Source organism: Heliangelus exortis, chromosome 26, assembly GCF_036169615.1.
Source record: "Heliangelus exortis chromosome 26, bHelExo1.hap1, whole genome shotgun sequence".
NCBI classification, from domain to species: Eukaryota; Metazoa; Chordata; class Aves; order Apodiformes; family Trochilidae; genus Heliangelus; species Heliangelus exortis.
Genome location: NC_092447.1, coordinates 3,156,321 through 3,181,505, shown reverse-complemented (window position 1 = coordinate 3,181,505; position 25,185 = coordinate 3,156,321). Strand labels below are relative to the sequence as shown.

Sequence of the window (25,185 nt, the reverse complement as noted above, 5' to 3'; positions counted from 1 at the left end):
AATGCTCTCTGGGTCTTGTAAGACATGGGCATGCAAAACCATTGCTCATGGAAAGCAAACAGCTTAAAGTGCTCAAAATGGGAAAGCAGAGTCTGCTGTGGGAACCTGACTGACTTATAGGTACAGGAGGAATTGGGTGCAGTGTGTTCTACCCTGCAGTGAGCCTCAGAAATATTGTAGCCTTCAAAAAATAAGCAACACAACTGCTAAAGGAAGCTGGAGTGCTGCCTAATTTTCAGAGGTCTCTGACAGCATTACTTCAAGACTTCCCAAGTGTAAAAAGAGCCTTAAAATGGTGTCACAGCTTTCAGTCACACTTGAAGCCTTTCATTTCCTTCCATGGCACTGGGCTGAGAGTGAAGTTTGGCCTGCAAAGTGTAAGGATTATTATTAGCAGCTGCTTGCATTATTTGCTTGATGGTAGTTCTTAAAAGTCTGAGCTAAGAGCAGAACTCAAAAAAAAAAAAAAAAAAAAAAACAAAAAAAAAAGGAAAACAGTTTTATATTGTCCTGTTTTATATTGCTTATATTTATATTTTATAGATCCAGAGTAGCAGATCTGGTCTGTTAGGAGCCAGATATTTAGGAGCTGAGTCAATTTTATAACAGGAGTTGCATGCTGGGCCTGAGCAGGTTTCAAAGCAGCATCAGATGGATGTTAAGCTGTGTGGTGACTGAAAATCCATGAGGGAATGACACATAGCAGTGATCTGGCTGGATGCTCAGCACTTATTATTGCCATAAATCTCCTGTTGTTGATCCTCCAGAGGTGGGAGTGTTCCCCATGTTCCTCTGTTTATTTTGGTCTGCCTGGAGTTGGATGTCACTGCCTGTGCCAGCTTCATCTGTTTTCCTGTGTCTTTTTGTAGAGTGTCTGCATCTGGAATACACCAAGACAGTATTTGTGGCATTATTTGCCACTTGAGCACAAAGCAGACCACATACATTTTGTTGGAGTTGAGAAATTCAATTCCAGATGAACCATTTGGGATTTTTTTTTTCTTGTTCTGATACCTTAAAATTATTCCTCGCCATCAGCTCTGGCGTTTTTGTGGCATTTATATTTCAGTGTCTGCAGTGGGTAAATTCCATCCCAGAATAAGGCTGAGCTGTCTCTTGCAGGGAGCTTGGTCCTAATCCCTTCCAGGCCTCAGCATTTCACATAGGGAACTGTTTTGCTGAATCCCTCCAGTCTGAGTAGATGTTTCCACTGTACAGCTTTGTCTTGCTCTAATGGTGCTTGTGCTGTGGGCAAAACTCCTCTTAATTTCCATTGTTTCAAGCTCTTGCTTGGAGACAAAGGGAATTTCGACCACACAAAGCTTTTGTGTTGAGAAATGCTGTCAGGTTTTTTAAATCTATTTTTCAAAGGGGGATTTTAAACAATTTTGAGTCTTTTGTGGTTAAAGCAGTGTTCAGGGTGTCCAGATTCCATTTTTGCTCTGTTCAGTCATTCAGGTGTCATTTTTAAGTGCCTGTTCTTTTGGAGTGTCTCCATTTCAAGTGTTACAAAGGATCAGTACTTCTGAGGATGCAAATCCAGGGCCCTGTGAGCTCCTTCACATCACCTCTGCTGCCAGGTGTCCTTTAAGCCTTGGAAGTTTTGGGGTTTCATTTGGTTTCAAACTCTGGTTTCAACTGCTTTGTGCCTCAGCTGTTGTTCTTCAGGGTAAATGTAGGAGCACTTGCAAATGTAGCAGCCTTTCCCTCTTGAACTCTGAAGTGCTGGGAAATAGCAGTGGAAATGGAGCTGCAGAAGTCCTAGGTGAGTGTTAAGCTCTGTCAGGCAGTGGTGTAATGGGGGAAGATAATGTTGCAGTTCAGGAGCCTCCCCATCAGTGCCACTCGGTGTGGCAAATGGATCCCAGCTTATCTGGCTTTGTCACAGCTCCTTCCATTTAGCCCAGGGCTACCCCTGGAGTAAAAGGGAGAGACAATTCTGCAGCTGAGAGTAATTCAGACCCAGGATGACCTGGTAGGAGAAAAGTTCAAAACTCTGAGCTGCTTTGCTCCATCCTGCATGGCACAATACTTTTCCACCTAATTACTTGAGCTTGCATCCTTTTCCTATTCAGTAATGCCCTGGGCATGTTGCTTCCATTGTGGGGCAGCAATGAATACACAGCCATTAGTAAAAGGCATTGAATGCAGTGGAGGTTGCAGTGTTTCAGGATGTCAGGAAGCATCTCTCCCTGCCCCTATCCTTCCCTCTGAAAGCACCAGAAGAAAGGAGAAAAGCCCAAACCAGAATGTGAGTGGAACAAACTGGACCTTATGGTACCAGACAGAAATGTTCAGGATAATATTTTCTGGGTTGTAAGTGCTCCGAGGCAGGGATTGTTTCTTGGCCTTTTTGCATTGTTCCCTGCAATGCTGCAGACATGAGAGCTGGCACAGAAATCTGCAGTGTCTTGAGCCTGGTTTTCTTCCTGCTTGCTGTCTAAACGAGCCAACCAGGCTAGGAGTTCTTTGGGTAAGTTTAGAGTGTCAGTTCCTGGGAGGAGAAGGCAGGCAGATTGGAAATCCAAGATACTCAGACATCTGAACACCCATTCAGCTGGGATGCTCCCTTGTCAGCTTAGGAAAATTGTGTTTGTTCTGGTCAGATCACAAAGCAGTGTCTGCTGGCAAGTTTATTTTTGCTTAGTCCTCTCTGAGGGCTACTGAAGATGTGTTCTGTTCTTTGTTTCCACTTTGCACTGATAACTCATCTATGCCCAGTTTTACAGAATTTGATACTGGTGCATGGCACGTTCTACCCCTACTCCAAGTGTTTTGCTACTGTTGAAACAGCTACACTGGGCATTTCCCATTTACCTGAGAACTGTCCCTTACTGGAGGCTGTGCTGGGCAGAGCCATGTCCTCTATTTTGACAGTGACTTCCCTGAGAAGAATCAGGGAAATACTTTTGCAAATACTTTTTCTCCCTTGGCAATGACACATGTGAGCACCTTGTCCCTTCCTGTGCCACTCCTGTCTGCTTTTGCTGCTTAAAATGCAGACTCTCAGCCTCTCCCATCCCATGTGGTGCAATCCCACATGTGCACCATGGTTTCCTTCTGGCCACAGCTTTCCTTTTAGTCCCTGTCCTCAGGCTTGTCCTCTCAGGATTTCCTTTTGTGCAGCCATGTGGATGGAAAACCCAGCCTGCCCCAGAGCAGCAACTTCAATAGCTGCTGGCATCCCTCCTTCCAATGAGACATGTTTTGAGTATGCTGAAACCCTTTTAACTCTGTATGAATATCTTCTCTTGTGATTTTGGGCTTAATAAGCCTTGGATAGGGTCTGGGATGTTTGTTATAAATCTGAAGATTGTGACAGTGAGGTGGAAACTCTCATTCCATTGAAATCACCTGATGTAGTGAGTCTGGTCCAGGAACATCTTCAGCCCTTGAAAGGGAAATTAATTTCCTGTTCCTGCAAGGGAGGAGCTTATGCAGGGAGCAATTACCACTGCTTTTCCATCCTTGCTGCTGGTTTCAATACTTCATTTTTTATGATGAGCTTGTGGAAGCCAAATGGAGGGAAAAAAATGTTCTATAAAGCAGATAAATTCTGTTTTTCTAAGGCACCTGCATCAGAACTGAGCTCACTCAATACTCTCTTCAAGAGAGACCTTCTAGCACCCTTTCATCTGCTTGGCAGGATGATCTAATTGCTGAGGATTTAGGTTTGTGACATTCTTGGCTTTTTGAGTATATAAACATCCAAGTCTTTTCATCCCTTCATGCCTACGATCACCCTATAATTTTTGGTGTGACACTGGGCCATAAATGAGCATTAAAGAGACTGTGTGTGTGGTCTCCTTGTTACCAAAACCTGAGATTTTTATCAGCAAGTGGAGAGTGTGAGGAGGCAGAGGCTGTCAAAGGGTCTGTGACTTCCTTTCTCTGGATAAGGTCTAAATAGCCAGGTCCAGACTGGCTCTGAGATCCAGGAGTAGTAACTGTGTATTCCTGATGTTGAGGGAACAGCCCTGCTCATTGCTTTAAATCATTCTGGGGTTTTATTTTTCTGTGTCAGCACTGTCAGAGCACATAATCCTCAACCAAAAGAGGCCATCCTGCCCTACCAAGAGAAGGACTTCAAGTGAGGAATCCCCTTCAGCAAGGATGTGGCAAGCAGACTGACAATCTAAAAGAAAGGAATAAATATCCTGAGCAAACATGCATAAAATCAGGGCCTGATTATGATGCAGAATTAAAACCAAGAACCCCTGTAGGATGGGGAGCTGGTGGAGCACCCCCATGGGCAGCACTTACTGCCAAGCAGGCATTATAGCACTAATTGAGCAGGTAATGATTATGCATTCTTTATAAACACCCACCCTCAGTTATGTTCATACTGTGCAGCCAGGGAAGAGCTGATGTAACAGATAAATATTATTTCTGCAGACATTTCAAAGAGCAGTCACTGTTCATGCATTCTCTGTGTCCTCCTCAGATCCAGAAGCAGTACATAATATATGAACCTGCAGAGTAGATGCCAGGGAAAATGTCTTGGGCAGCTATAAGTGATTAAAGATACTGGAACATTAGACTTGCATCAGCTCTGAGTTGTGCTATGAATGTTGAAACAGGTTGGAATTATGGGCAGAGGAGCTCTGCTCATTATCTGGCTTTCAGGTCTCCTGAAAGACTGAGCAAGACACTCCTCCTGTGCTTCAGGAGGAGACAGAGGCTCCCTGTAAGTACAGTGTGAGTAATGCATAAAAATGGCACATAAAAAATTAGTAGTATCTTTATAGCAAGAGAGTCAGAATTGTTTGTAAGAAGAGATGGGAAGAGAGGAATTTGGTTTTGCTTTCAGCCCCAGTGGTGACTGTGCAGTCCATTGGAATCAAAACTTTCCAGTGGTAAAACCTTCAGATGTGTTATTCATTAATTTGTCTCAACTGTAATCCCACAAGGTGGTTTTCCAGCTCTCTTTGGAGCCTTTGTTTCCCTTTGTGTAAAAAGGGAAATGTCTCATTACATGAAGTGGTTTATGGTTTTATTTGAGAGAAAACAATGCAGAGTATTGGTAAATAGTTTGATTATGGTTTTATAAGTCTTTTCTCAAAAAGCTGCTGTCTGTTTGCATTTGATTTTCATGTAACTGGGATGTAACTGTGCTCTGACAGAGCCAGCTCCTTCTGCATTTAGGGCAGAAGAGTTTGAATTCTTCAGGAGTCATGCAAGTCCTTACTTCCATTCTTTATAAATTTTGTAGGAAACACACTCAGCCATACTTCCTAAAAGAGGAAATGTTCGAGCCCTGTCTCCTGTGTTTAGAGTAAACAGAATCCAGATAATTTAATCTAAAAGGAAAATGTTCTTTTGAGGATAAAGAGCCTGAATAAAACATTTCTGAGCAAATGCCCCTCCCCAGACAGCAGTTTCTGTCCTGAAGGATGCCAGAAGCAGCTGCCTGAGCCAAGGGAATTGGCCTCACCCCAAACCAGACTCTGAACCTTACTCTGTTATTCCTGCCCAATCATCCTGGTACCTATAATCATCCCAAAAGGTCCCTGAGGATTAACTGGGCCCCTGCAAGTGGGCACACATCTTATTGGGGCTTATTCAGCAGAAAAGTCAACTTGAGACCCAGTGCCTGGCAGACAGATCCTTTGGGATTGTTTGTGGATGTTAATGAGGGCCGGATGCAGGGAGTTGTGTGGTCTGGGGCTGACAAACTGCTGGGATCTGCACTCTGGAGACATCTGATTGCTTCTTCCCTCTCCACTAGGCAAATAGAAAAATAATTTTCAGTGTTGTGAAGCTGCTGCAATCTTTCTACTTGCTGAGCTGAAGAAACACGAGGCAGAGGCTGGAAGGGTCAACTCAGACTTGTGGCAGGAAAATGAAGGGTCTGGAACTGCTGTCCCTCCAGATATGGCAATGAGAGGGCAAATGGGCATTTTAGTTGTCAGTGCAAGATTTGGACATTAAAACTGTGTCCCAGACAGAATGATAGGCAATTGTTACAGTAGAAGAGGCACATTAAGGGTTAGGGACACACTCAGCCCGTTATCTTGATTCCAGTTCTTAATTTGAGGGAAAGAATGGGTGAACAGGGTAAAAAAGGGACTTTTCCCTGGTCAGATTTTTCCTGATGCTTATAGCCAGCAATGGCCAGTGTAGTCATTCAGCCAGCCCTCCTCTTGTGCCCCATAGGTTTGCCACAGTTATTCATGCTCCTGATTCAGTCCTGTGAGCTGTCACAGTTACATCAGACTGACAGATGCCTTGGAAACTCTACAATAACCCTAATAAGTATTTCACTTCCCTTGCATAGATTCAGGCAGTGAGTCAGACTTCTGCCTGAGAGCAAACATGGAAATAAGGAGTTAGGAATTACTGGACCAGATGAGACCAACAGTTTTCTAAAAAACTCTTTCACTCAATGGTCCAGTGGCAGCTCAGCAAACACAAGTTCACACATCAATTTTTCCTGATGTTTCAGACCCATCAGTTGTTTCTTTCAGCATGAATCAAGTCGTTAAAAATCTCTGGATATACAGCAATTATTTGAGTGTTGCATCAAGAGGAGGGTAATTGAATTGTTTTCCAGAGGAGCAGCCAAGGTGTAAGGAGGTACAGAACATGTTCTTTCCTTGTTCCTCTTTTTTTATATGATCTGTGATGTTTCTTTTCTCCTCTATCTGCTGCTTCTCTGCCAGTTGGAATCAAAGACCAGGCTTTTAAATTTGCAACATTTGAGTGGCTTTGCAGTTAACAGAGGAGTTAAAGTTTCAGCACCCAGTTTTTCCCCAGCCATTTGATAGCAGAAATATTAAGTGTCCAGTCCTCCTCTATGAATTTCCTCATCACTCTCAACTTGCCTCTTATTTTTATACACAGATTTTAAGTAACCCAGCATTATGAGTGTCTTTGTTATTCTCTACTCTATGAAATATCTAAACAAAATATACAATTGTCTGAGGGCTTAGCCAAATGTAAATAATATCAAGGCATATGTCTAAGAGGCATTTCTAATTTGCCAAATTATGTAGTCGAGAAATCAGGAGTAAAAGCAAATTTTTACTAAGTTGCAGTTTGACCCTAAACTGAGGAAAGCCTCAGATGCTCCATTTCTCTGCCTTGGCCTTTGAAATTGTCATTTTAACCACATCAAGAGACTTAGAATAGCAGGGAGGCACCAGGCTGCTGCTTGTTTGCAGCCTTTATTTTGGATTGTTTATTTATTTGGTTTTAAAAGTTCTTTGGGGGAATCTCTGATCAGCTCAAAAATGTGGTTGCACTGGTAAATAAGAGGCAGTGACATTAAAAGTAATTGACATTAAAATGTTGTGACATTAATTTTAATCATGTTTGATGGATGTTAGAGACTGAATCCACAAGGCTCCTGGGTTGATGTTTTAGCAAGTTTTGACATTCATTCTCCCTCTCAGTTCCTGCAGCAGTTACACAACTGCCTTCCCCACCAGCTGGTCCCAAAACCTTGTGCAAGGAGGGGATGCTGGTTTGGAAAGAAGGGGATTTCTTGGAAATTTCTGCTTAACAGCTGGAGGTGAAAAAGCTGTTCTATTCCAGTGTCAGATTCTCAGAATCAGCTCTGTGCTGGTGACATTGGTTTCTTAATCAGCAACATAAGGTTGAAGACAAAAGGGATCACAGGGAGGTTTGGGGTTGTTTCCTGTGCTATGGTAGTTCCAGGCCAAAGCAGCCTGGCTGGAAAACCTGGCTCTTGGAATGGTGAGGAGAGATTATGTTGTCATTTTTAGTAGGGATGGGAAAATGTTTATTTTTTGTAACAATTGTGTAAGGTTCAGAAGGAAAGAGTTGCTGGATCTGCTCGTGTGGCACCACCACTGAGTGCAAAAGAAACTGAATCATAGAATCATAGAATCCTAGAATCCTAGGGGTTGGAAGGGACCTGGAAAGATCATCTAGTCCAACCCCCCCTGCCAGAGCAGGGCCCCCTAGAGTACATCCCCTAGGAACGTGTCCAGGTGGGTTTTGAATGTCTCCAGTGAAGGAGACTCCACAACCCCCCTGGGCAGCCTGTTCCAGGGCTCTGTCACCCTTACAGTAAAAAAATTCTTTCTGATATAAACTGACTGGTTTTCTTCTGAATCTGGAGCCTCTCAGAGAACTGGAATGGTTATGGTATAACCTGACACCTCTCTTTTCCAGCCAAGTTCTTCAGCAGCAGCGAGGGATCTGATGAGTGTCCCCATTCCCTATTAATTGCTGGAGCAAGAATTGGGTGAAATCACAGCAACTCCTCTTCCTCCTTCGGGTGGCTGAAGCTCACCTAGGGATGTTCCCTCCAGGCAGGGAGACAGAGGGAGAGCTGAAGCATTTCTTGTTTCCAGTGTAACATTTTCCAACTTCCTTTTTTAGCAATGTGAGGCTGGAAGGGGCCTCAGAAAACTGAGCTGGCAAGAAGCCAGCTCCCTCCTTGCAGCTTGAGCTCTGTGCTGGCTTCACTGCCTGTCCTGCTGAGAAACTTGGAGTAATGAGCTGATGTGAGCTGCTTTGGGGTTGGTTTGGGGTTTTTTTTCTCTTCTCACAGTGGTCTGTAGGGGGTGCCAGTCTTTGTGACAGCACAGGAGGCCTTTTTTTCATGGCCTCTTCTTGGCACTGAGTGGTGACTTGCATGAGATTCAATTTAATGTGATTTTTATAAGGAGCAAAAGGACTGTGCTGGAAGTTAATTTACTTGCTGAAGCTTGGCCTGGTGGTCAGGGGCACTGAGAATTTCTTCCTGCAAGCAGGCAAGAGGTGTTTCAGGAGTGCAGATTGAGTTAGGTGGACCTTGGGAATTGTAGCTCTTCCTGCAAATTCAGTCACTGATTCCTTATCCTTTGTCTTGTTGTGTCCTTTGTTATCCATGGGCAGATTGAGCTCTCAATACCTGCTTTTTCCCTTGCAAACTGAAAGCAATTACTATTCCAGGAGTGGTAATTAAGGGGTTCTGAAAAAACCACTGAGAATTTGGTGTGGGAGGGTCAATGGGAGAGTCATGATCTTGACATCTGTGCTGTGATGCAGCAGGGGAAGGTGATGCTAAGGATGTTTTTGTGTATGCAATGGGAAACTGGGGTTGAAAAAAAGTAAATAAGTGACCTTTTTGAATACACTCTTTGTCCTTTTCTCTTTGGTGATATCCAAGTCTCTGAGGAGTAATAGATAAGCTGGAATATCCAGCACTTCTGGATGTGCAAAGTAAAGAAGAAACAAGTTATAAATGAGATTTTTTTTTTTTTTTTTTTAATGTCTGCTTTGCAGAGGTGCTGGAGACCTGCAGCCATACATGCCCTCAGTGAAGGGTACAAGGATGAGCAGCAGCCTGGGGAGGCAGAGAAAAAACCAGAGTGCTGAGTTTAAACTGTTTTTATCTGGTCTTCCTTTTGACTGAAAATGTTTTCTTAAAGTGGGAGGGAAGAAGCTGTGTCAGCTCCTATTAAAGAAAATGGATTTTCCTGGAGAAGCCAAACCAGCAAAAAAAAAAAACCCAATTCTGCAGAGCCTAGCCAAATATTCTGGCAGCTTTTTGGGGCAATTCTGGCTCAAGAACACTGGGCAATCTTGAAAAGAAAATTAACCTGATGGAACACTGAATAGCAATAATATAAAAAATTGATTTGAACTTGCAGGAAGGTATATTTTGTGGCATTTGCAGACAGGGTAGCTCCCTGCAAACCCAGGTTTGTGTAGTTCCAGGATCACCAACAGGGTATGGAGACAAAGGAAAGAAATGAGTATCTGAGCCTTCCAGTTCTTGCTTCAATTCTCCAAATCAGAGCATTGCTGGATAGTGTTAAGTGCTCTGCAAATACAAAGGTTTTCCTGTAGCATATGTGCTTTGACTCTTTGGGCCATTTTCTGTGGTCTGTTAATGATTTTGATATTTTTCTGGCACTTTGAAATAAATTTCAGCGTTGCCCAAATAAATATTGGGGAAAAGCTAGTGTTAAATAAACATATCTTTACTTCCAAGTTCAGGCAAGCAAGAAACAATATCAGATGTATCAGATCAGTGATAACAGCTTGGGTTTTTTCCATCCTGTGGACAGCAAAATTAAAAAACTGGTACTGGAGTGTAACTTGAGGCAGCTGTGACCTGCTCAGAGATTGTCAGCAGTAAAAAAAAAAAAAAGATTGGATTCATCAAATAAATTCTGTGCTGTTATCCCCACAGACCACACATGCTAGGAGGAGAGCTGGGATTTACTGGAAATGTGGCTGCCAGATGGCTGCCAGACATTACAATGGACTTAATCATGGAAGAGCCCACCAGCCCCATCCAGCAGCTGTGTACACAGCCTGGCTCCCTGGGGCTGAAATCAAACTGTGGCACCTAAAAACTTCCCTGTGGCCAAGGCAGGGGGAGAGGAGGACTCTGTGTTTTTCTTTCTGGGCAGGCTGGAAGTTGCAGTGATGCAGGAAGGCTGTAAGGGACATGAAGTCTGTGGGACTCAGAGCTTGTCATGGAATTGGGCTCTGCAGAGGGACCTGGACAGACTGGAGAGTTGGGGTGATCCTAAGGGGATGAGGTTCAACACAACAACCCCATGGGGAGCTCCAGGCTGGGCACAGAGTGGCAGAAAGGGAGCTGGGAGTCTGGATTGCCAGGAAGCTGAAGAGGAGCCAGCAGTGTGCCCAGGTGGCCAAGAAGGCCAATGGCATCCTGGGCTGGCTCAGGAACAGCGTGGCCAGCAGGTCCAGGGAAGGGATTCTGCCCCTGTGCTCAGCCCTGGGGAGGCCAGAGCTTGAGTCCTGTGTCCAGTTCTGGGCCCCTCAGCTCAGGAAGGAGATTGAGGTGCTGGAGCAGGTTCAAAGGTGGCAACTGGGCTGGGGAAGGGACTGGAGCACAGATCCTATGAGGAGAGGCTGAGGGAGCTGGGGGTGTTGAGGCTGGAGAAGAGGAGGCTCAGGGGAGACCTCATCACTCTCTCCAACTCCCTGAAAGGAGGTTGGAGCCAGGGGGGGGTTGGGCTCTTTTCCCAGGCAACTCTCAGCAAGACAAGAGGGCACAAGAGGTCTCAAGTTGTGCCAGGGGAGGTTTAGGTTGGACATTAGAAAGAATTTCTTTAGGGAGAGGGTGATCAGGCATTGGAATGGGCTGCCCAGGGAAGGGGTGGATTCTCCATCCCTGGAGATATTTCAAAAGAGCCTGGATGTGGCACTCAGTGCCATGGGCTGGGAACCACGGGGGGAGTGGATCAAGGGTTGGACTTGATGAGCTCTGAGGTCCCTTCCAACCCAGCCCATTCTATGATTCTATGAATAGCACAAACTCAATGGGATTTCTGGAGGTCTCTGGCTCAAAGCAGGGTCAGCCTGCACCAGGCTGCTGAGGATTTCAGGCAGGCCAGTTGTGAACAGCTCCAAGAATGCTGATTCCATGAGCTGGGAAGCCCTGCTCCAGCAAATGACTGTTTTCATAGTGCAATTTTTTCCCAATATGAGCGGAATTCCCATTTTTAGAAGTTGCCTGTTGTCTCCCTTCTACTTCTTGAGTGCCTCTGAGAAGTCTGGCTCTGATTTCTCTATAATTTTGTTGTGCCCTCTGTAAGCTTTACATATGCATCCCCGAGGCATGCAGGTTTTCTTACACAAATTGAAAAGGACAGAAGAGAGGTGCAGAGAAGCTGCAGCTTGTCCAGAAAACCTTCCTTCTGCACCAGTGCTTGAGGTCCTTTTCTAGCTTCAGCTTTTCTAGCAGGAAGCTTAGATGAATTTCCAGGGTGAATGTAACCCAGCAGTGTGCCCTTATGGCAAAGGTGGCCAAGAGCATCCTGGGCTGCCTTAGGAAGAGTGTAGGTCAAGGTCAGGGCATCCTTCATCTCTACCAGCACTGGTGAGATCATACTGGAAGTTCTGTGCCCAGTTTTGGCCTCCCCAGTATAAGAGAGATCCATTGGAATGAGAAAATTATGTAGAATATTGAGTAGTCAATTTTTTGTTCTCAAAGACCAGTTTATCTCCAACATTTTACATCATTTTTTTTCAATATTATCTGCTTTGTAAGTCAGGGCTGCTGATGGAAATGCTTCTTGATGAGTTGTGGTAAGGACCTCAGCCTGAATAAGAGCACAGGAAAAGTTCAGTGATATTTTTAAGTAGGTCTCTTTAGATAAACTGAAAAGGAGGAAGGAAATTCAGAGTCCCAGTGGTGCAGCTGGTCATGAGTGCTACCCATTTCTCCTCCATGGACTTGTGTATACTCAACCTGACCTTTACAGTATGTTTCTTGATCAGATGCCTGACCTTTTCACATCCAATTAGCAGATTTGTTCAAGTGGTGCCCGAAACTCATTTTTTAATCCTCCTCCCCACTCCAAACCCTTCTGCAGCATCTCAGAAACACTGGGCTTGCTCACCAGAGCTCACCCCATCCTCCAGCTCTCAGATGGGGCTCTCTTGCTCTCAGAAGGCTGATACCCAATAGTTGTTTTCAGAGAGGGCTCTGCCTCCCCGTTCCTTGGGGCATCCCTTGCTTTAGGAAAGGGATCTGTGCCAGAGAACCAGATTGCTCTTTTGAGCAAAGGTCACAGGAAAATTTGGCAGGCATGGTGCTTGCATCTTCTCATTCAAGGCTTCCCCTAGCAATGGCCCTAGGCCCTTTTGCAGATTTTGTTGCTTTGCAGAGCCCTTGGTATTTGCAAACATGCAAAATATATGTAACTCACATTTCAGCTGCTGGCACTGGAGCCCTACAGTGAGCAGAGAAGAAAATCTGCTTCCCTACCAATCTCATTCCTAGTCCAGAGGTGATTTGCTTGTTGATAACTATTAGAAATTCAGTGTGGTTCAGCTCTGACAGATTTTGAGCTGGGTAACCCTGGAATAGCTTTTCTTCCTCTTGTCCACCCCCAAAAGATTGCAGGTTTTTAGCTGAAGTCATACTGAAGCTCTCTTTTGGTCTTGCAAGTCAGTTAAAATTGTATTTTAAAAGTCAGTACCCTGAGCATGCTTCTATTTCTGAGGAAAATTAAATGGGTCTGCATTCTGTTTTAGTCCCTATGTTTTTTCCAAGCACCTTACGTGGTAGTTTAATTCATGCTTTGAGCTCTAAAAATAAGACCTGGGTTTTGATAGATGTGCACTAAGACTAAAAAAGAAACAGGACAGGTTTATAAGTAAACAGACAGTTGAAAACCAAGAGGGCAATGTTTATCCACTTTTTTTTTTTTAACGTTCCAAAATTTTCAGAGAAGCAAAAAATGAAGTCATTCTTAATTTTCTTAGGTTGCAGACTCATTGCTGCACTTAACCAAGCTGATGAATATAACTTTACTGTATAGTCATGTCCTTTTTAGGACCATAAGTGGAATGGATCCAGAAGCTGGCATTCAGCTCTCATCCTGCAATCCTGTGGGTAGTGGAATCATCTTCCTCAGACTTCAGTCTCTGGCTATTGTCAGTGCATGAGAATGCCTGAGGTTCAGCTCTCCTCCTGAGAGTCACTGGAAAAAATTATATATACAGGAGTCTATCATACTTTCTATTTTGTGTGAAATTACATTTTCTGATGTTTCAGTCCTTTTGTTAGCTTCAGACTCACTCCCAGCAGTTGTGGAGCTTTGCTGGTAGTTAAAACAGGTATTGTGCTCTGCTTTGGAAAGCTGTGGAGGGAGAATGCTTCCCAAATGATGCTGCTCTTTTAAAGTCAATGCAGTTTCTCATGAGTTCAGTGTTCAGTCCAGCCCTTGGTTTGTAAATGTTACTGGGAAGAAACTTGGGACCTTTTTGAGCACAGGGCCTCCCCAAATGCAAGAGCTGATTTTCTTCAGTACAATAAGAATCCACTCTCTGTGTGCAGAGATTTAGTGAATTGTCTGCCTGATGCCCAGGTCCCAAACTGCTTTTGGTGGGTGCCTCTTCCAGCATTTACACTTTAGTTTGCATTGTAATCTCAGTTTGCAGCTCTGGTTCAGAAAATGGGATTTACAGAGCTCTGCATTTCCTCACCTGAGACCTTAGTGGATGTGTCCAGATGCCACAACTCCTGGTAACTGGAAAAAAGCAAGGAAAGATGTATCTGTTCTCAGAGTCTGCTTGCAGCTGCCATGCTGTGGTGCCAAACTTTAGGAAAGATGCAGGAATGGAGTTGAATCACAGTGATAGTAAAGAACCTGATCCTCTTTTGTTTTCCTTCTGGTTCATATAGAAGCCAGTGCAAGGGTGAGGATGTTTCCAAACTTCTGATGGGTTTGGTAAATACAAAGTAATTGATCCAAAAGACCAAATTGATCCAAAGGATCCAATTAGTAAGAAATAGCAGCTGCAGACAGCTGGGTGGCCATATCTGTAGCCTAAATCCTATGGGGTGATGCTTCTGGGGTTGTTCCTGGTGCTGTGCTCAGAAGGCTGCACCTCGTGTTCACCCCAGAAGTGCTGCAGATGTTAATGTCTCTCTTGCAGGATTTCTGGGGGTGATGGAGAGGAGCTGCTGCTGCTCACTTGCTGCCGTGGGGTAGGCTGGAGCTGAGGATTTGAGATTGAGTGAATGTGAGGGTATGAAAAGTGACAGAGTGCTAATACATTAGGCATTTATTTTGTATCATATTAGGAGTGCTTGTAGTGGATAAGTGAGATGTCAAACCATGTTATGTGCAATTAAGGGTATGCAAGTGAACATCTCATTGAGGTAACATGGATGTGCTGAACAAGGACTGAAGTCTGTACCTTCAACCCACATCAACCTTCATTGGAAATCTCTGAGAGAAAGATGCAGAAAGGCATCAAGTTTGAGTGCCCTTCTGGGTCTCTTGATACTTTTTTTGGCAAGTTTAAAAAAAGTTGGATGTCTGTGACAAAAAGCAGCAGAAAAGCACAATCAGCTCAGTGCTTTGTGATTAACATCTTACTCTGATGCAAAGAAAAAACCAAAAAAAAAAAACAAAGCCAAAACAAAACCCTAAACAGGAGAGGGAATCCTCAGTACAAGGATGGTTTGAGCAGGAACCTTTATCAACCTCTGAAGTTTCCTCCTCTCTCCCCAATTTTCAGAATGACCTCAGCTGATGCAACCCACTCCTTGGATTTTGGGATCTGTGAAGAAAGCTCTGATGCATAAATACTAGCTTGAAAACAGTTTTGTTGCTGTCTGTTCTGGTTTGCATTCTGGATTCTGCTTGGTGTCTGCCTTGGGCACATCACTTCATTTCTGTGTGCCTTCATTTTTATGTCTGACCTGACAGCACCAAGAGGCTCACTGGAAGACTGAGACCTGAGCATAGTTCTCAGAACACAGCACAGAAATTGCTACTGAAACCAGCTTCCTTCTCAGGCTTTCAAGCCTCATTTGAAACCAGGCAAAAGGAGGGAAATTTCGGATGTTTAGGGGTGGAAGGTCTCGTTCTTTCACTTTCCTCAACACAAAGCTTTGGAAAGTACCCAAAGCAGCCCAGAAATGTTTGAGAAATGCAGAGAAAGGGAATCTCAGCCATAGGTGCTTCAGCCCCTGAGGGATCTTTGATATGTAGTGACAAGGTCTGTGCAGATCTAGTCCACACAGCTTGAAATCACCTGCTGAAAGGCTGAGCTGAGCTGTGTTACTGTAAACAGAAGACACCTGGACCATTTTTCCTGATAAAATTGCCTGGACTAAAGGCTAAGAGACTTCATGTTCTTCTGTACAAACACTGTGAACCATTAAACTGGAAGATGCAGTTCTGATGCCTTGTTTTCCTGTTCTCTGGTCTCCAGGGATGTAAACCTAGGATCTCCTGCTTGCACTTGATTTTAAAATGCAATGATAAAAAGGACAGACACGGTGTGTACAGAACTGCTGTGGCTGCCTGTGAAGATCCTCAGCTAATGAAAAACTTTAATGTTTTTCTATTATGCCAAAGTCTCTCCATGCTTTGGATTCAGTTGCTGGAGGCAAACTTTCTGTTGGTATTTTCAGGGGCAGAATGTAGAGGTAATATCCTTAGATTTTGTGCAGCCCCTGAGTACTGCAGGATCAGTCTTTCAGCTGCCTTTAAACTCCTAGAGAAACACTGATTTTTTCTTCTCTAGGGAATATTGGTTCCTTGCTGCTGGGGCCTGGACAAACCACCTCATTCATGCCCAGTGGCAATGTGAAGACCCAGATATGTGCACTCTCAGAGCTCTATCCCACAGATCACTTTCCTGATTCAATCCAAGGGAAGGATTGGTGCCCAACTCCTCCTGCCCATGCTCCTGCAGCTGGCAGTGTTGCTGTTGATAGAAACCTGTGTATCACCAGCCAAATTCCAGCCCCCTCCTGCACTTCAGTTGTTAGGAACCTCTGAAAACCAACCAGAAGCTTTGCTTTGTGAAATGTTGTTTTTTCTGTTCTCCTTGGGCTGCCTTAGCTCCTGGGCAGTTCCAGTTTCCAAATGTTTCACATCACCACTTGGAAACTCGGCAACATGGAGGATCCTTCCCCTTTGCTTTCTGTGTTTTTCCAGCCTCCTCCAAGCTCAGCCCCAAGCACATGTGGTTCCAATTACAGGGAACCTCTGTGTGGGTCTGGATGGGGATGGGCTGACCCCTGTGTTTAACCACAGCCGAGCCTGTTCCTGTGGGGGAGCTGACTGAGCTCACATTTTTCTTGTTTGAGAGATGCTTTTACTTGACAACGAAATTCCTGCAATCAAAAGGAGACAGAGGGGAGCAGACTGCAGGCAGCATGCACTGAGGGCCAGGTCCTGGCACTCAGGCTCTTGGGAGAAGGGAACTTTTGGCCTTTATGTCTCTGCCAGCCAAGGAATACAGAAAGCAGATGTCCCAGAGCACAGCCTGGGCTGAGTTAATTATCCTTAGGAGACTTTGGCCGCCCCCAGCTTCTCTCCTCCCTTGCCCAAAGAATGCAAAATAGTGGTCTGTAAGAAGACACCATTTTCTATTTATTTTGGCCTAAAAGGCTGTCAGGGTAAGTAACTGTGAAAGGCCAGCATGGTCTGAGGGTGAGCAGAGGGTGCTGACCTTGTGGGTTCTCCTTACAAACCAACAGAGCTCTTTCTACTCTTGGTTTATGCACATCAGAAACTGGGGAAAAGAGTCAATAAAAGCCTTAATGTGCACGTGTCCTACTACTAAACAGCCGGAGTGCAGCAAAAATATTTGGTTTCTCAACAGAGGGCTTAATTTTAAGGCCTACTGAGCATTAAATATTTAACTGCAGAACTGGTGTCTGAAGTGTCTTTAGGACTCGGCTGATCTGACCTTGCAGAGCATCTCTGGAAGTTTTCCTCCAGATGTATTTATTTGGCCACAGAGGTGGCTGTCAGCCTCCTTATTTAAGGGTGTAGAAGTCTAAATTTGCTTATTGCAAAATGCTCAGGTTTTGCTCATTACCCCTGCAATGGGGGACAGGCTCCTGCTCTCCCACAAAGAAGCTTAGAAAATAATTTCTTGCAAGACTGTAGCAAGATGAAACTCAGATGTGAAATATCTTAAATGCCTGGCATGAAGGAATGATTTAAAGTTGCAACACGACAGGCTGTCCTGGGCTTTTTGTTTCTTAACCCTGAAACAGTATTTTTGGATGAATTTAGACAGTGTTTCCAAATACTTTGAGTGGGATAAATGTTTTTAGAACAACAAGTCAAAGCTGCAGGATTATTCAGCTAAAGGAACACTGAATAGTTCCACAGATAAATTTATTCTCTGGGCATGTTTGTTTTTTTTTTTTCCAACAGCCTATCTAGATTTTGAGAAGAATGTCTGTGTTTCTCAGGGCTGTGGGATCAACACTTCCTTTTCAGAAGGACCCTGTGTGGAATCACACATGTGAAAAATAATTATTATGAAGAGTATCAGAAGAGAGATTCAATATCAGACCACAACATCAGTGGTTGAGAACTTGTCTGTAGGAGATGGTTCTTATTTCAGAAAGGATGTGAGGAGCCTTGACAAGAGTCTCACTCACTGTTCCTGTCACACTTTCAGCCAGGAAAACACTTTGATATTAATGAAGAAAAGCAGACAGAGCACCTATCACAGGTGAAATGGAAATTGGCCAGACAGTGCTATAAACTGTGTGTGGATCCTGCTAGAATTCCTTCTTTTGCTCTTGTACTGCAGAAAGTTTCCTCAGCAGGTTTTAGTGACTTTCTGGGTCTCTTCCCTCTGTCTGGTGCCTGGCACAGGATGTCTCCAGTTGCAGGAAAATTACAGGTTGCATTCCTGCTCCTTGGACATCAGTGGCTTGAAATAGTCTGTTGCAAATGTCATCTTTGAAAAGCTAAAATAAATTCTAAACGGTGTAGCTGAAGAGTCAACTTCATGGAAGCTCCTTGGTGCAACTGAGTTTTTTCAAAACCCACGTTGGATATTCCCAACCTAAATAAAAATTGGTGTGTAGCTATGATTTGGGCCAAGTTTACAAAGCCATCCTTATGAATCTCTTGTGTCTCAATTCTCCTAACCTCTTCTAGGCAGTCAAGTGATGTAGCACAACTTTATTACTTTTTTAAAAGCATAATCTATATTTAGCACTGCTCCCTAATTCAAACCTTCTTGTGAACCTAATGAAAGATTTAAATCTGGAAGCTCTTTAGGTTTTAGCACATGAATTTGCCTGCAAATAAAAATGTCAGCAAAAGACTTATTTTTGCTTTGATTCTGCTTGTATGATTCTGTATATTTGATGTTGGTATATCTGTGCATTTGTGCATATATACTTGTGATTGGATGGGTATGAAAAGGAACAGAACTTCATAATTGCACGTGCAGGGAAGCAGGTTAAGGATTCAGACATGAAACCACTATTTTGGATGGTCATAATTTGTCATGAGACACGCTCTCAATTTGCTCAGGAATTGCTGGATTGCACAGCAGATTATTTCTCCCCCCTAAACCTGTTTTAAAGGCTTTTCTGAAATTCTAACACTTGTATAATATGCTATCAGAATGAGTAGTCCTCCAAAAGTGTTGAAGTGGGTCTGGGAAGTGCTTTATGACTGACATCTTTGCATGAGAAAGATGCAGGATGCTGTCTGCATTTTATTTTTCTTTAAAGTCTCATGCAAGGAAGAAAGGCAAAAAATTCCTTTGTGTGCCCAACCTGTGCTCTTCCTCCAGGGAAATCTGTGCTTGTGCAGTTTGGGTCATTTCAGTTTAGGTGTGATCCCTCTGGGTATTGCTTTAAGTGTTTGTCCCTCTGTGTTCCTTGGGTGTTTAAAACATTGCTGAGGGATGAGAAACAATCATCTTTCTCCCTTGTCTGCAGGGTGCTGGGTGAGTTATTGTCTTCTGAACAATAGAGCAAACATTTGAACACTACAATGGTCTCCTCCCCCATGAATACAGAACATTGCATTGCCTCTGGTGCGTCAGCAAGCCTGGCCCTGCACCCAACTTTTCTTTTTTTTTTTTTTTTTCTTTTTTTTTTCAGGCCCACGGCCAATGCTTTCAAAATGCTGCAGTCTCAATTAGCTTTAGGGTTCCTGCTCCGCCAGAAAAAAACCAAACCAACCTCCCTCTGAAGTCATGATGGGGCACAGGCTGAGTAAAGCTGAAAGATGCAATTCCCCAGTTGCTCTCAGGAGCACAAGGAACCGCACGAAGGATGTGGAAGGGGAAGAGGGTTTGGCTTTTTGTTTGGTTATGTTTTTTTGTTTTTTTTTTTTTATTTTGGAGGGTAAGATCTGCGGAGCCTGCATATATGTGGCATGACTTGAGGGAGACTTTTGGATCTGATTTCTGGGAAAATCATCTCGTGTGTCCTGGAGCCTGCCCTGCAGGCTTTCCTCTGGCTTGGCTCTGCCCTCCTGTGGCTGTCAGAGGCTGGAAGGGGGGAAGATGCTGAGCCAGCTGGGCAGCAGACAAAGGGCTCACCAGGGGCAAGATGCTTCGGTGAACCAGCCAGTAGTATAGAAATAAAAATGCTTGCTTTTCTCCAAGGATTTGGTTTGTTCCTCTGTAATAGCAATTAATTAGCCAGCCTCCTCAGGAAGCAAACCTCAGGAGCACCACAGGAATGGGAATTGTCACACACACTCTTGTGTGCTGCTTTCTGTTTCAGGATCAATATTGAAGGCAACTTCTAATCTTTCAATCAAAAGCTGGATTTTATTTGTTTATTTATTTGCAGTTTACTTCGAGAATGTTGAATACAAACCCCAACGAACGACATCAAACAAACTGGGCCACTACAACACTTAAGAGACACGGAGGTGTAGTGAGGGGATGGCCATGAGCAGCCATCCTCCTTTAGTACTCAGTTAAATGAGATGTAAGCTGGGGAGGACAGAAATGATAAAAGCACTGTCAGCAAAATGTGACTTCTAGGGCCAGTTCTTGCTCAGCTCTACACAAATACAAGGGAGCTTCAGAGGACATTTAGTCTTTGTTGGATAAGAAAACGGGGAAGGGCTTGGGTATGTTCTCTCATTCTTTTTTTTTCCTCTCCGGGGCATATATTGTAAACCCCAGCACATATTTAAAGTCACATTTCCATTTTTTCACTGCTTGCTCCAGCAAGACCCTACCCAGAGGCTTGTGTCCCCATCAAGTGCTCCCTTGGGGCCTTTCAAGAAGTGTTTTGAGCTTCCTTTGGCTGGTGCACAGCTAGAGGTGACTGGAAAGTAAAGTGAGGGGTTTGTCTGGAACACCTGCAAAGCTTCCAGCCTTCCTTGAGAGTCCAGGAGCACTCTTAAAGCACTGATAGAGGCTACAGGACACAGTGTGTGGGGTGGTTTCTAATAAGATGCATGCCAGAAAAAAAGTTTGCCATATGCATGGGAATCTGGTTATCAGTGCAACAGAGAATCAGCTGGGAATTATCTGACATTGCCTGAAGTGCTTTAGAAGTTTGCAGTCACTCTCTCACTGGGTGTCTCCCTGACCCTTGTTCTTATCTCTTAGGAGATAAATTAATGGGTACAGAGCTCTTTCTCAAATGTAAAGTGTGTTTGCTGGGGGCAACAGGAACAGACCAAGGTGTGAACTCCCCTAAACAGTCAATCCAAGCTAGAGAGGAATGAAAATAGTGCTTGTTAAGCTCCCTGGAAAGGTGATTTATAATCCTATTCAAGCCCTTTAAGGTAAAATTACAGATCAAAAGGTAGAATACCCCCGTGAGGTGTGCACAAAACCTCTGCTGGCACAGGGCTTTGAAAAAGTTGCAAATGTTATGTGAATGCTCACTATTGCAGTGCTTAAATTAAGCTTATTGATCAGTTTTCCAGTGTTAGCTGTGGTAATGAAGGCAGCCTGCAGTGCTGGGGGCTGCTGGAGAAAGCAGGCATTCCTCTTGGGCAGAATGTGTAATTGTATTTGGCAGATGGAGCTTTGAGACTGGTGATTCCACTGATAAACTGGATTAATTTTCCCTTTAAAGAAAGCAGCTAATGTGGCTGAAGGGGAGCTTTCACTCATTAACTCATGCAGAGATCCATGCAGGGGAGGAGAGTTTAATCCTTTGCAGGACTCCACCTCTTTTAAAACTCTGTGTTTTGTGTATGAGCATGGATCTAGTCGATGATATTTGTTATAGGAGTGCTTAGAAAGTGTTGATTAAATATCAGAAGTACTGCAGCTAAGGGATGGGTGTGCTAACAACTGTAGCAGATCTGAGAATGGAAGCAGGAACTCAATTAATTTTCTAAACCCACAGCTAGTCCTGAAGAAACAGGAAAAGCTGAGGAAGTGCCATGTTGGATTATTTTTTCTGGCTCTTTTTTAGCTTGTTTTGCTTTCACTGAGAGGTAAAACAAAGGTTAAAGATTATCTTTTCAGGTACAGAACAAATTTAGCCTATGTAACTAGAGCTTCTTAAGTTCTTGCCAGTAATCTTGCTATGTAATCACAGGGTTGTGTGTTCCATCACACGTGTGACTTTCTAGTGCTGCCAACTTTCACAGTTTTCATCAGTTTCACAATACTTGGCCCAAGAAATAAGATATTTCACCGTGCTTCATTTCACAGGGTGGGGGGAAGCTTTTTAAGCTTGCTTCTTGCACAGCAAGAACAACCCAACCACGCTCAAGGTCTTATACACAAAAGGCAGATGGCATTTGTGCTCCAGAAATGCCCAGGGAAACCTGGCTGGAATATTTTTTATTTGATGTCATAGCAGACCTGAGGGTCCCTGACTTAAATCCCTGAAATTTTTCCATAGCTTTAGGCTTTTGGGTCAGTTCTAATTGAGTTTGAATTTACCAAGGTGAGTCTAAGTGTTATCAAAAGCTGGAGATGGGTGAAGCCCAGGAACAGACCCCTGATTATGTTCAGGGGATGCAGGATAGGAAGAAATTCTGAAAGAAATTGAGTTTCATAGTGACTAAGGCAGTGCTGGTGGTTTTTTTCGCTGTGCACCATCTCCTGGCCCATATTTTGGGTGTTACTTGCTAATATTTCAAGGGCTTTGCTTCCCTCTCGTGGTTCACTGTGGCAATTACTTTTTTTTTTCTTTTTTTTTTTTTCGCTTGGTTGGTTTTTTTCGTGTGGATTTTTTTTTTTCTGGCAAAGCGTTTTAGAAAACTTAAGATTTTATTGAGGTTTTTGTTCAAAGCCACTTCACTATCCTCCTGCCACCCCCTTCCTAAGGTTAAACCTCTTGTTCCTAAGCTGCTGTTATTTCCAGTGCTGAAATGCATGCAGTGAACACCATCCAGTGCTAGGGAAGAGACCCCAAGCCTTGCCAGACTGACAAAAGAAAAAACCAATAGGGTTTTGGAGGTCTTCTGGGTGGAAACACTGCTCATGAATGAAAGGAATAAAAACTGAAGGCAAAGCTTGAGGAGATCAGCTGAAATTTTTAGTGCATGGAGGATGTGGGTGCTGCTGAAGTATTGACAGCTCTGGAGTGTGAAGCCATCTGTTCTTCATGCTTAAATATTAGTGTGAATTGATGTCCCCTTTAATCAGCTGCAATCTGCCCAGGAAGCCAAGCTGTTGGGTTTTCTTGGAAGCAAATTGTGTCCAGTTCTGGGCCCCTCAGTTTAGGAAGAATATCAAGGTCCTGGAGCAGGTCCAAAGGAGGCAACTGGGCTGGTGAAGGGACTGGAGCACAGATCCTATGAGGAGAGGCTGAGGGAGCTGGGGGTGTTGAGGCTGGAGAAGAGGAGGCTCAGGGGAGACCTCATCACTCTCTCCAACTCCCTGAAGGCTGGAAGTTGCAGTGATGCAGGAAGGCTGTAAGGGACATGAAGTCTGTGGGACTCAGAGAATTGTCATGGAATTGGGCTCTGCAGAGGGACCTGGACAGACTGGAGAGTTGGGATGATCCTAAGGGGATGAGGTTCAACACAAGAACCCCATGGGGAGCTCCAGGCTGGGCACAGAGTGGCAGAAAGGGACCTGGGAGTCTGGATTGCCAGGAAGCTGAAGAGGAGGCAGCAGTGTGCCCAGGTGGCCAAGAAGGCCAATGGCATCCTGGGCTGGCTCAGGAACAGCGTGGCCAGCAGGTCCAGGGAAGGGATTCTGCCCCTGTGCTCAGCCCTGGGGAGGCCACAGCTTGAGTCCTGTGTCCAGTTCTGGGCCCCTCAGCTCAGGAAGGAGATTGAGGTGCTGGAGCAGGTCCAGAGAAGAGCAAGGAGGCTGGGAAGGGATCCAGCACAAGTCCTGTGAGGAAGGGCTGAGGGAGCTGGGGGTGTTGAGGCTGGAGAAGAGGAGGCTCAGGGGAGACCTCATCACTCTCTCCAACTCCCTGAAAGGAGGTTGGAGCCAGGGGGGGGTTGGGCTCTTTTCCCAGGCAACTCTCAGCAAGACAAGAGGGCACAAGAGGTCTCAAGTTGTGCCAGGGGAGGTTTAGGTTGGACATTAGAAAGAATTTCTTTCTGGAGAGGGTGCTCAGGCATTGGAATGGGCTGCCCAGGGAAGGGGTGGATTCTCCATCCCTGGAGATATTTCAAAAGAGCCTGGATGTGGCACTCAGTGCCATGGGCTGGGAACCACGGGGGGAGTGGATCAAGGGTTGGACTTGATGAGCTCTGAGGTCCCTTCAACCCAGCCAGTTCTAGGATTCTGTGAAACGAGGAAGAAACCCAGGGAAACCTTCACAAGTGCAGAGAACACACCCTTACCCCCTGCCTCTGACCAGCAACATCTGTTTTTCAGCTTCCTGTTCTGTTTGGCTGTCCAAGGCTCAGACTGAATTTAAGAGGGTGGCTGAGGAGAACGTGACCCTGCCCTGTCACCACACCGCCTGGGGCTGCTGGAGCAGGGCAGCCTGGACATTGAGTGGCTGCTGCACAGCTCAGAAACGGTGCAAAAAGCGGTAAGTTCAGGGCTGGAGGAGCAGGGCTGAGAAAATGCACTTTTTTCTAAGGTGGTGCCACCAATTGTCATTGATTTAAAGAGGTTTCTGTGGTCTGCTTTGCAAGATATTCTGGGGAAATAAGCAGGGGTTAGAAAAAGCAGATGACTTCTTTTGCAGAATCATGGGATTGTTTTGGTTGGAAAAAAAACTTTAAGATCATCAAATCCAATCACTAACCCAGCACTGTCAGTTCCACAAATATCTTTATAACATATATACACATATTTATACAACATTTATTATTTATACAACATTATGCAACATTTATATAATATTAATTCATATTGTATTGAAAAATGTTGTGTTACAATCAAGCTTTCTTTAAACCAGCCATGTGGTTGTGGACTTCAGTAATCAGTCACCTCTGGATAAACTTTAGAATTGCCCTTCAGGTTTTTCAAAATGAGCCTGGATTTTGTAGGCCTGCTTTTTGAAGCCTTACTTTCAGGAAATGTAGCAGTTTGGTTCTTACAAAAATCAGGCCTGCAGTAACTTAAATTAGCTTGGCATAACCAGCCCAAATTAAAGACTGTTTGTATATGTTCTGGCATAAGCTGATCTCTATTTTTAGCACCAGTGTAAATACTCCAGCATCAATCTGCACCATAAATACAGTTTATGTATCAGTCTCAGGCTTGAAATCCAGGCTTCATTTTCCACCCTGCCCCAGACTTCCTGTGTGACCCTTGGCAGGTGGCTTAACCATGCAGAAGCTTTGTCTGCAAATGCTTTTTGTTATTTTTTGTTATATATTTTTATATATATATATATATACACACATATATATATATATATAAAATATAAATATTTTTTGTTATTTGTTGCTCTGTGTGAAATAAAAGTACAGCTGGCTGATCAGGGGCTCTCCTTTCTCCTCTCCTTTCTCCTCTCCTTTCTCCTCTCCTTTCTCCTCTCCTTTCTCCTCCCCTTTTTCCCCCCTTCCCCTCCCTTTCCCCCCTTTCCCCCCTTTCCCCCCCTTTCCCCCCTTA

The 25,185-nt window shown here is 44.3% G+C and overlaps 1 protein-coding gene and 1 long non-coding RNA gene across 2 annotated transcripts in view; one reads left to right on the top strand and one right to left on the bottom strand.

The window, feature by feature from the left end:
• Positions 1-25,185, top strand: part of CLMP (CXADR like membrane protein) — a 42,311-nt gene that overhangs the window by 7,983 nt on the left and 9,143 nt on the right. Inside the window, 2 exon segments of the mRNA XM_071768902.1 lie at positions 23,995-24,074; positions 24,077-24,179. Coding sequence (XP_071625003.1) covers positions 23,995-24,074; positions 24,077-24,179 — 183 coding nt within the window.
• Positions 12,399-23,987, bottom strand: LOC139807814 (uncharacterized). Its single transcript, XR_011730694.1, has 3 exons — positions 23,961-23,987; positions 21,549-21,634; positions 12,399-13,421 (listed from the first exon to the last, which is right to left on the bottom strand). It is a non-coding gene; the product is annotated as an uncharacterized lncRNA (long non-coding RNA).